This window comes from Camarhynchus parvulus, chromosome 2, assembly GCF_901933205.1.
Source record: "Camarhynchus parvulus chromosome 2, STF_HiC, whole genome shotgun sequence".
Lineage (NCBI taxonomy): Eukaryota > Metazoa > Chordata > Aves > Passeriformes > Thraupidae > Camarhynchus > Camarhynchus parvulus.
This window is the reverse complement of record NC_044572.1, coordinates 129,549,752-129,561,946: the sequence shown is the minus strand read 5'-3', so window position 1 is coordinate 129,561,946 and position 12,195 is coordinate 129,549,752. Positions and strand designations below refer to the sequence as shown.

General features: G+C 36.6%; 1 protein-coding gene across 3 annotated transcripts in view; it reads right to left on the bottom strand.

Moving 5' to 3' along the window:
• Positions 1-12,195, bottom strand: part of MATN2 (matrilin 2) — a 66,094-nt gene that overhangs the window by 30,596 nt on the left and 23,303 nt on the right. For all 3 annotated transcript variants that reach the window (XM_030970958.1, XM_030970960.1, XM_030970959.1), the window contains exons 3-5: positions 10,674-11,243; positions 9,037-9,159; positions 5,584-5,706 (exon numbers count right to left, since the gene is read on the bottom strand). In XM_030970958.1, the coding sequence (XP_030826818.1) occupies positions 5,584-5,706; positions 9,037-9,159; positions 10,674-11,243 (816 nt within the window). The remainder of the gene's footprint in view (positions 1-5,583; positions 5,707-9,036; positions 9,160-10,673; positions 11,244-12,195) is intronic.

The window sequence follows — 12,195 nt, the reverse complement described above, 5'->3', positions numbered from 1 at the left end:
AAAACCTCAGAACTATTATGCATGGATATTATGGTTCTAGAGACACACAGTAGCTATAAAAAAGGGAAAGCTGATGTAGTTGCTGTCTTGAACAGCTTATCTGCAAAAAGCAGTGCATTCACAACAACAATTGGTAAATCAGATTTTAAATGAGTCCTGAATAATTTCTCAACTTTGAACATTTATCAGCTCTCAGACTGTCAGGAGCCTTCTCAACGTGTTTTCTCAGATCTGGAAACCACGCATCAGTGAGTATCTCTGTCCAGATGTTCACACTGTAGGCCAGGGCATAGAAAAGTTTGTTTGATTTAGTTCTGTCTTCTGTCTCTCAAGTCCCAGTCCTGGAATTGCTCTACTTTTCCTTAGTTCCCTCCCAGCTGTGTTAATTCTCAAGAGCTGTTCCTGTAGCCTGAGTTTATAGGAGAATCTTGGCATTATCTTCTACACTGAGGACTGTCACAGTACATTCATTTCTTCTAATGTGCTCCAGATTTTTTCTGTACAAAGCAGCTACAACTGCAAAGCCTGAGAGTTTCAGGCTGATATTCACCATGGACATTCTGCTTATATAATGCAGGGGGAAAAAAAGTCACAGGCAGTCCTGTCACCTATTTCATAAGTCTGGTCATTTATTACACAAATCCATATTTAAAAGTTAGATTGCCAAAGAATAATAAAGTAATACTTCAGAGTTTACTCAGTCAAGCCCGTTCAAAGTTGCTAAAGAAATTAAAGGATTTTTAAAATTTCTTTGCAGGTTAAGCTTCATCTTCACAACAAAAGTCTTAGAAGAATTTAAAGATAAGTCACAAAGCTGGTGCTCTGCCCGCAAAGAGCTGCCAGGCCTAGATTAGGAAAGTATACCTGATTCTTTCTGCAGAAGACAGTAATGTACTTAGCTGCATACCAAGACAGGTTCCTCTTTCCAACTAAGTAAAACTTTTCAGTGCTTTATACTGCTGAGCCTCACGAATTTCTTTAAGAGGCAGTAATTTGTTTTAATGCAATCAATTTTTTCTTCAATTGCCCCACCTATGTAAATCATGCACACTCAGGTGTGCTACTATATTTAGTCAAGATCATCTAGTTAGGAAAGCAGATAACCTATTCAGCTACTTTGAAAGAGTTTCTTTTAACCCTTCAGAATATTTGTGTTGAATCAAGTCAAATGACTTACTGGCTACCATGTGATACCATTTTCCTGGCAGAAACCTTCCTGTTTCCAGACTGAATCAATTCATATTAAAACTTATTTACTGAATACATGTTTCAAGGATATAATGTGTCATACAATTAGCTTTCCTCTTAAATTAATTCTAACATGCACATTTTCAAGTGTTTAAAAGGCACATTAAGAAATAGGTAGGCCAAAGAATACATGCAATTTAGCATCGTGCCTGGGAAACAGCCCATATGGATGTCTTTATAAAGTTATCTCCTCCTCTGCATTTAAACCTTAACAAAATTAATTTCTATTGCAATATCTACAACTGCCCAACTAATGATTATAACAGTGAAAATAGAATATTCAGTTGGAAGAGACACACAATGACCATTTAGTTCAACTGATTCACCAGTTCAGAGTTGGCTTTGTCCAAATGCCTCACACACTCACAGGCTTGGACCATCCACGTAGGAAGCTTGTTCCAGTGTTTGACCATCTTCTTGGTAAAGAAATGCTTCTTAATGTCCAGTCTAAACCTCCCCTGGCACAGCTTTGAACCATTCCCACATGCCCCATCCCTGGGAGAAGAGCATATTTTATGCTAAGTCATGAGATATACATGAGATTGTGAAAACTTGAGATTTCACTGTTTTGAATTTTATCTCATGCCTATTTCAATAAGAATTTTTTTCTAGATGGTTTATTAGTATCATTTTTAGTGAGCAAACTATTAATTCAGTTGTCATCTCTGCATATTTGTCCCACCTTGTTTTTCTCACTCGGTATTAGTAAGTGATGAAAACTTTTTTTACTTCCAGTTAGCAGTTCTGTGCTCTGGGTGCTTACATTGCCCTCTCTGAACCATGGACTGCATGGGTCACCTTTCTCATAAGGGGTTGTTTTAGCCCTATGATGTTTATAGAGGATATAGAGGCATGGGAGGATGAAGCAAGTCAAGGAGAAGGGTAGGAAAAGAGGAGAAGGGTAGGAAAAAAAGGTGTAAAGCAAGTAAAGGCATGAGGAGGATGAAAAAGAATGCAAGGGAAGAACAAATCACACTCAAGGAAGACTCATAAGAACCTAAGAAGCAGCCAAAAAAATCCAGCAGCGCCAGGACTGCAGAGAGGTGCCAGCAGCCAAACCAATGCCAGGAAAAGGGGATCCAAGCCCAGCAGCAAGATGGATACAGTCTAGCACTAGTGCCAGGAAAGAGAGGACAGTATGTCCAGCAACACCAAGGTGGAGAGACTGAGTGTCCAGCAGCATGATGGAGAAAGGGTAGCTCATTACCAGCAAACATCAGCTGACAGGATTTTGTCTGTGTGAAAAACTGTTCAAAAAAGGCAAAGTGATAGTGCACTGCCAGCCAGATTTACTGCTGAGCAGGCAGTTCCAAGTATTGTTTAGCCTACAAATTCGTTCATAAACTGCACTGCAAACTCTCAGATTGGTTGGTTGTTCAGCGGTCAGGTTGAATGGATACTTGTGAGTTCTGGCTGCGAGATTTCACATAATTATTGTCATTCAGGTAACTGGCTGGCACATGTCAATAAAGCAATTAATATCACCACTGATCCTTAAATTAGCCCATCAGAAAAATTTAATACACATGCTCATGAAATGAAGTTTCGGCACTTTCTCATTTAATTTTTCTAGAGTTAAAACTTTAGAAGTGTTAGATATCTTAGATAGAAACCTTTGACTCCTTCTGAGAATATCACAATGTGTATTTCCTACTGAAATTTTCTTTTCATTCTCTGGAAGGGGAGGAGCGACTAATCTTAATGAAGTCACTGCTTTTTGCAAAATTATTATTCTCAGTGATCTCTAGTATATGTACATCAAGATCTTTCTTCAGATCCTGCTCATTTGGTAATAAATACTTCACAGAAAGAAAGGGTTAACTAGTTTAGGAGTAATGAAAACTGAGAGTTATCACTACTGATTCAGTACTACACATAGTCTCCCTTAAAAAATTTTCCAGCAAGGATGATTATTCATTGGTGATCACATCTGCAGAAGCTGTACATTCTTAGTAGTAGCATATTCCCCAAAAATCTCAAATTGTTCAAACCTAAAAAGTCAAATTCTGGAGGCTGACAATCGGATTTGCAGACAAATTAGCATCAAATTCCTAAATTACCCAGACAATCTTTTTTTGTTCAAGAAATGTAGAGAAACTAAGTTCTGCATAGACCAAATATAATTAATATACATTGACCCATTCTTGTACATCAGTAACAAATGTAAAAGTTTAGTGCCAAATATGCAACTGAAAAAGAAAAATAAAAAAAAGAAATGTTAATAATGTGCTTTAAAATTCTAATTAATACTGCTAATTTTTGCAGTGGTATGAATAGCATGTGTTCATGTTTTGTTACTAAAAGGTACAAATTAATAGAAATCAAGTGGAGAAGAAAAACTCCTATAAAAGACAAGACAGTGAACCCATGCATGCTCTATTTTGAAAATAACTGAAAAGAGAATATGAAATCTTAAAATGTCAATAATAGTGCTCATAATTAATGTGTATCTCTTCAAGCCAAAGAGAGTCAGTGAGGAGGTAGGAAAAAAAATGTCAAAGATGTATCATGCCTCCAAACAGCACTCGCCCCAGACTTTGCAGATAAGTTATTAACAGACAAAAATCCCAAATATCAATTCAGGAAATTTAATAAGTGGCAAAGAAATATTTTGAAGTTTTAAATAACAAAAATAGACTTCACATTTATTACAAAATATAATATTAGACTTGACATACGAAGAATTTCACCAGAGTGAAAGCTTTGGTAGCTACTTTTCTGGTAAGAATATCTTGGGCTGTCAAGGAACTTCAGCTTAATAGAAAATAGTAACAACAGCTGATGACACTAAGCATGAATATTTTGGATTAGAATACATGGTAGGAAAGAATCAGGGATGAAAGAAGTTACCAGAAGTCACAGATTTTCTGTCTCAGGATATAGTCAAATAAATAGCAGATAAGTACATCCTTTATTCTAATACAAGTAAAAGTCAAGAGGGTCAGCTAAGGTTATTAGGTGAATGTTAGATATAGAAATCTGGGCCAGAACATAAAAACTTACCTAAATAACCAGTACTATCTGCATTTTCAAAACAATTTGGTTTCAAAAAGCAGATTCTTAAAATGGTATATGAGTGGCCAAATTATGTTGGAGACAAATTATATTGAGACCTTCAAATACTCCTATACTGAAATCATGAAGCCACAAGGAAAGGAAACATTTCTGAAGAGTAAGCACAGAGAGAATATTCTTCAAAACCTCATGTTATCCCAGGCCTAAAAAACCTCAAAACCTTTTTTGTGTGTCTTGTGTGAAGCTACATGCAGAAAGTTCCATAAATTGACACCTATTTTGCATCTCAAAACAGGGTTATCCTGGAAGCCAATGGCTTTTTGAAGGTAATAAGAGGAAGATATGCTAGAGCTGCCTTAAAATGGCAAGAAAGAGCAGGCTGTTGGAGAAAAGCACTGTGGCAGCCTGTGGCAGAATTGAGGCCAAGGACTGACTTGGATTCATTTCCATGGGACTTCAATTTGTGTTTGAAATTAAGCATGCATCTAAGTGCTTGCCTGAAGAGAATACCTAACAAATAATGTAATTTTGTATCCAGATCTCACTAGGGCTCTTTGCAGTGGAAACCAGAAGAGAGTATTTTCTCAGAATGGAGCATGGAATGAAAAGTTTACAAGAATAGGTACATAGGCTTGTAAAAGAGATTGTAATAGAAGTATTTAGCACATATGAACAGAGAAGAAGACTGAGATATTTAGAGAGTAACAGAGAGGGAAGTATGTTTTATGATAAAGAGTTATTGTACCATATTTCCACACTCTCTCTTTTGAGCTGTAATTCTTGGAAGTGATATTTATTTCTGCATTGCCTGCAGTGAAAATTAAAGGCACATGGTGGATGAGTTCCTAAAGCGGCTAAACTGTCCTTAAAGTCAACCTTTCCAAAAAGGAGTTGAAATCTCTCCTCACATCACCATAAAATCAAGTGAAAAAACATCAAGAAATTGTCCTCTTTCAAGTTTTTCTGTGCATAACCTCTGTCTGAAGAGGAGCTACCGAGTTTGTCCGTCTTTGTTTTTTTAATGGCCACATATGTCATGCCAGTACATTGCTGGCCACCTACGTGGATCTTGAATAAAACATCGGGTGTGTTGTTTCAAAATGGAAAATTACTTTCTGTGTGAAATTGGTTGGAACAATTTTCCCAAGACACCATTCATTATCAGTAAAGGCCTACAAACATGTCAATTATGTGTGCTTTCTCATCTACCACTCATACAGGAGAACATCATGGTCTACAGCTAAAGTGGATACTCATTTATATTGAAATTTGCTTTGGTTTTGTCAAGAGATAAATGTGAATTGCTGAATTCATACTCACCAACACAACTCTTTCCATTTGCATCAAGTTCATACCCTTCATAGCACTGGCAGACATAGGACCCAGGTGTGTTCACACAAATCTGCTCACATGCATGTTTCTCCACAGCACAAAGGTCCTGAGCTACAACACATAATTGCATGAGTATGACATTCTTGGACCTTATACAATGCACAGGTAGACCATAGATCAAAGTAAATTTCAGGAAGCTATGGACAGCTCTTTAGAGATGAGCTCATTTTAACACAGATCATGGCAATGTTCTCTCAAACAGTGAAAGACAATAGAATCAGTCACTCAAAGCTGAGGCACCCATTCCTTCAGTTGATGGCAAAGACTATTAATGGACCAATGGTGCCTAGTAGAGTTCTTTGATGTATGTTTCCCTAAAATGTTCAAAGCACATTTTTCAGGGATTTTTTTGTAAAAGAAAAGTAATTGTGTTTATTTGTGTATTTTGGGGTTTTATTTTGCATAACCAGATAAATGATGATGATGAGGTTGGAAAGGTAAAGAAAAGGAAAACACAACAGCAAAAAACTTGGGCATATTTAATTTCTGAGTTTAAAAATTTTTCATTTTTATTCAAAATCCCATAGCAAGTTACCCCTCCCATGCAGAAGATCTCAAAAAAATGACCATGACAAATGAGGTCAGCTCAGCACCTAGCCAAATAAAGCACACTGGGCTTTCTTTTCAACAGACTAAAGCTTCATGAGAGCCCCAAGTTTCCCCAGCAAAAGCTCTGGAAAGCAGAGTACTTTGTGTTGCTCAAAGACTGCTCAACACATAATGGTCATTTACAGCTACAAAATAGGCTTTTGGAACATGTTTGAGGAAATCAGCCAAGCAAAAACAAATTTTCTTTTATAGCTGTCTGCTTCATATCAAGCAGCATGATGAACAGCATAAACAGTCGCTTAACTCTTTTGTTCCAGTGTAAACACCCACGAATAGATAATTTTCCAGCTTGTTTCAGCTACATTCCTCTTTTGTATCATTTTGTTTATTAATGTAAGATTTGAGCATCTCTAGAGAAGAATGGGAGAGATTAGTTAAACAAACAAATACAGTGTAATAAGTAAAGAATACCCATTATCTGACACAAACACTCTTCTCTAGAAAAGTTAGACCACAGTACACGAAAGGATCATCCTTTCATGGATGCAAAACCATAATAATTAAACAAATGTAAGAATATTTTCAGTTTAAAAAACCCATTTCCCAGCATGAAGTGAAGTTGCCAGTTCATTGCTGATTGAAGCCATTAGGTTAAGGGCTGTAAAGAACTGAGTACTGATAGCATATGCTCTCACAACATTAAAAAAAAAAGGGAGCAGAACAATAAAAACAGAGTCTAACAAAAAAATGAAAAGAGACCATAACATTAGCTACATAGCATTCATCTTTTCTGAACTGTTTAATTCAGAAAGTGTTAAATTATATATGTAAAGAAACTATTTGTTCACTGAAGAGGTGCCAATACAACCAAACCTTAGATAAATACATCTGGTTTATGTTGATCATGTATTGTACTTAACATAAACATGACGAAGATTTATTTTACTTAGATGTCAAGTGAGGAATCCATTGTCTCTGTGCACTTGCGGGCAATTAACAGCTAGTGAAGGTAACTAAAATACTCCCAGACTGTGCATTTTTCTTTCACTGTGGTTCTCCTACCTCCAGAACTAAGCTGTCCCCTTTGTCCAGGCTTGCCTCCCCATCCTCATGAATTCTGTTACATCTCTATGGGGGTTTTAGACATAATTGACCTCCTCTAGACTGATAGTGCATCATCTCTCTCCTTCACCAATGATTTGCCCCATCCTATCACATTTAAGGCCAGTTTGATGACTCTCAGATTTCCAGTGCTGATTGCCAAAATTAATTTTATAATTTGGTGATGGAAAAAACCCAAAGGCTGCAAACACATTGAAGGATTAATTTCCCTTTCATATTGATCAAACTGCAATCTGGTATCATCTGATTGATGATCAAAGCAGGTCAAGCAAAGAAATCATGTGAGAGGTAAGTGGGGAAAACTAATAGATATCATAGCTAAAAAAGAAGGTAAAGCAATGCAGCAAAGGGCTTTGAAAAATGGTAGAGATAGAGCAAATTGAGGACTACTGTGCCTGGGTCATCAGCAGGAAAATTATGTACAATTCCAAAACTCTTGGAAATTAACCTGCATTTGAAGCAGTGCAGTGCCCAAATGTTGAACTGCTGGCTGAGAAAAACTATGGAAATGTAACAGAGTAAAAAGAAGAAGAGACAATTAAGAAAGAATTTTTCATACTTGTAATTAATTTTTTTTTAATTTATTGACATACCTTCACTGTTTCATTGGTGCTTCATATTTGATATAAAACAACTCTAAGCAAGAGAGACTAAGAATCCACTAATCCCAAGATACTTGGCAGTTTTATGGCATTCTCCTGAGATACAGAACATCAAATACAACAATGGGATTTAAGCCTGCAGTCTTCACCTTAGTTCTAAATTATCGACTGTAAGAGCTACATCCTATGCTCTTATGATTACTGTCTCCCACAGTCTCTTGAAAAGATGTTTTCCAAAATTTTTCTTCTGGCTAAAATCAGTTTAGCAACGTTTATTTGAATCCATGCACTTTCATCTGAATCTGTACACTGCTGTGTGATAAAAACTTGAATTTTTAGCATGTACATTTTCCACAAGTAATTAAATATAGCGTTACATAATTTCTTTAAAATCAGGTGAATACAGAAATAAATTTGACATATCCCCCTGATGTAAATTGCTGCTAATTACTAGGAAATAAGTTAAAATGAACTAACAAAATACTGATTTCAAAAATCAAAATTAAAGGGAAATAAAGTTTGTTATTATAAACTATACAGCCAATTACTCAAAACTGAAAAAGTCAACACTTTTAAAGGGAGGAATGAGAGCATAAGCAAGGCTTCTGAAACCATTCTTTAAAAGGTTGCAAACCCTTATATTTCCACCAGCAGTTAGAGAGAGCTTTTCAGAATGTCAGGTTATTTCACAGTATTTCACAGTTTTCTAGTATGGGGCTTATTGCACTTTTCTGTACCTTATAGTACTGTTGCTAGCTTAAGAAGTCAATAAAGTATCTAAATTTGCTTCCTTTGAGATTATAAAGTTACTGATTTAGTTGTTTTTAATTGTTGAAGTTAAAATACCAATAAAATTCAAATGTAATTTCATATAGTTACAGTGTACCTCTGCAGAGTTGTGTATAAAATTCAGCTGGATATACTTCAGAAAGATTTGTAAGAACTTCACTTAAAACAAGAAAAAGAATTATAGCTTCACCTCTCTAGACACTTTCTGATGATTATCATTAATTATGTACTGACCTCAGTTATTTACGAGCCCAACAGAAAGGGTATGTGATGTCAAATACTTTTTGGGAGTATGAAAGAGAAAAGAAAGATAACATACTGCTGCAAGTCTTCTGGTCAGCATTCAGAATGTATCCCTGTTTACATCTGCACAAGTAGGAGCCAGGGGTGTTTATGCAGAAGTGATCACAGTGATGCTCAACTATACTGCACATATGAGGCACTGAAAGAAAAAAAGGAAAATATTATTAGCTGCTGGTCCTAATTAGTTATGGTCACAACTGAAAAAAAAATGGGTGTAGAAAATTTTAGTGAAGTAACTCAGAAATTTTAAATTAAGTGTTGCTAGTAAAGACAAAAATGAAATCTTAAGAAAATAAAAATACACAAAGGAGTATTTGAAAAAACAAATCATTTTGATTCATTTTCTTCATAGGGCCACTAGGGTGGAGGCATTCCCTGGGAGGAGGAGGCAACTGCTATCCTTGTCACCTCCATAGTCCTCCATCACCAGTGGGGAGTGGCTTCACTGAGGAACACATAATTTTGACTAAAAGTGATCTAAAAACTCTAATAAATTTATTGGATATGGCCCAGTGAGAAAAAAATCCCAACCAAGTAAATGGTATTTGTATGGGATTTGTTTCTAAAACACAATCTAAAAAATCAGCATTTGCTGTACATTCCATTTAAACTCTGAATCCATTATTAGTTACTCTTTCTTGGTTTTTAAATATGTCCCACCATGCCAGATAATAATACAGCAAGGAAGAAATGGGAAAAAATCTATTATCTGATGAATGTCTGTGTTGGTGTTTTGTGCTGAGACAGTTCAGCTGCTCTTTGAAACAATTTTGGAAAAGATCAAGTAAGGAAAATCTTCCAGACTATCCTTACAAGGAGCTGCAGTTCTTTTCTGGCAAAAGCATCCCTAGACCATTTAATCTTACCCTGCATTCTTTTTCTGGATTCTAATGAAATCTAAGGCCAAAGTTGTAGGAAATATTTTCACATTTATCTCAGGAATAAATAAAAAAGTCTACTAAGCACATAGATTAAAATAAAATTAATTACAAATGCCATGATATTTGCAAAATGTAATTCCTTATCAGGGAATTACAGATGGAAGTGATATCTCTATTGTAAGTTAATGCTTATTTAAATATTTACCTTCTTGTATGAATAAATAATGTCACTGTAAAGGCTTTTCCTAACTTCCTGTATTTAAAACAGATGGCATACAAAACCTGCTCAGTCTGTTTCACTTCCAGTCATAAGACATATACAGAAATTATTCTTTGCATAGAATTCATATGTAAGCTTTGGAAGAGGACTTCACGGACTCTCAAGCCTATTTAGATAATTGTTCAGCAGTTTCAAGTTTCTCCCTACTAAGGGAGAACACTCTTAAAATGAAGAGATGAAAAAACTTATCTAATATTCAAATAGCAGAGATAAATTTACTGCTGTTATGCAACAAATAGGAAAATCATGATATGTGTGTTTGCCTAACTGCTTATGACCACAAGCAATTAAATCACATTCTATGGCACTTAAGAGTAGCATCAGTTTTCCCCACATGTGTGACTGCTGTTTTGGATGTTGTTTGGCTAATCTCCCTTCAACACATATATTCTAACAGATAAAGTTTCATGTAAAAAAAAAGTTTAATTATAATGCTTATTTTTTCTGTTTCACTTTCATCTATATATTCAAATCTATAGATAAAAATCTTACCACAAAGTTTAGTCTGGAAGGCAGAGGTCAATGTTTCAATCTGACTGAAATTAGCAACCAGAAACACATGTTCTTCATGTGGTTCACTCCCAATGGACTTCAGAGTGTTCATATCCACTCTTCCCACTCCAATAGCAAAAATTAGGATTCCTGAGTTACGTGCTTTAGCAGCAATCTCTGCCACAGGATCTTGAGGTCTCCCATCTGTCACTATCATGATAATTCGGGGCACATTCTGCCTCAGAGGTCGAGCCCCCTCTGTCTCTGAAAATGCAATGTTCACTGCATACTGCAGAGCCAGTCCAGTCATGGTGCCAGTGGACAGGTGCATCATCCTCTTCACGGCTCTTTCGATGTCCTGCTTCCGCCTGAAGGTCTTCAGTGAAAACTCCTGCTTGACAGTGCTGCCGTACTGAATCAGACCCACGTGCGTGGCATCAGGGCTGATGTCCAGAAACTGCAAGATGGTCAAAATGAACTCCTTCACTTTTTCAAAGTCATAATGACTCACACTGCGAGAGCTGTCAATGATGAAAACAAGGTCCAGACGTTTGTTGCCGCAAGAGTTTTCTAAAAGGAAAATGCAAAAACAGTACTTTACAATTTCAAAAGGCAAATAGGTTCAGGTTTACTGTCTAAACAAACACTCTGACAAGTGCTGTGGAAATTCATGAAAAATAGGACATACCACAATTAAGAATACTTGGGCAATATAAATTTGTTCTCCAGTATATGACAAAAATGGCCTGATACTTGATCATTATATGTATTTTTGTGTGTGTGTGTGTGTGTGTGTGTGAGGTAAGTGCCCAGAATGGTTAGTGGCAGTGGAATGGTGAGATAGAATCACACAGAGCTTGGGTTGGAAAGGACATTAAAGATCATGTAGTCCAAACCCCCTGCCATAAGCAGGGACACCTTCCACTAGACTGGGTTTCTCAACGCCCCGTCCAACCTGGCCTTAAACACTGCCAGGGATGGGACATCCACAGCTTCTCTGAACAATCTTCTCGAGCTAAGAATTTCTTCCCTATACCTAATCTAAACCTGGCCTCTTGTAGTTTGTTATTAGTTCATTCCTTCCTGTCCTACCGCTACATGCCCTGATCAAATGTCACTCTTCAGGTACTTGTGCGTTGCCCTGTTGTGTCATTGTTGAGATTTTGACCTCATTCCCCATGCAAGAGTGGAAATCCTCTCTGAATGACAGTTAACTATTTAAGTGGCTGCACTGTGATGCTCTATGTGGCAGGGCCTGAAAATTTAGAAATCTAATACTGTGACAAGTCAGGAGGATCTAAGTGTTTCATTAAAAACAGAGAAAACAGAACACAAAGAAATACAGGTCAAAAGCATCTGTTAATCGCACTGACTGATAAGAGAAGGGACTGATTTTTCAAGGAAGTTGGCACTAAGCAGCACTTTGCATGTACAAAGTACTGTTCTCGATGTCAACTGCAGCTGTGAATGCTCAGCAGTTCTGCAAATCAAATGTCATGATTTCAAGCATGTAATTAATACC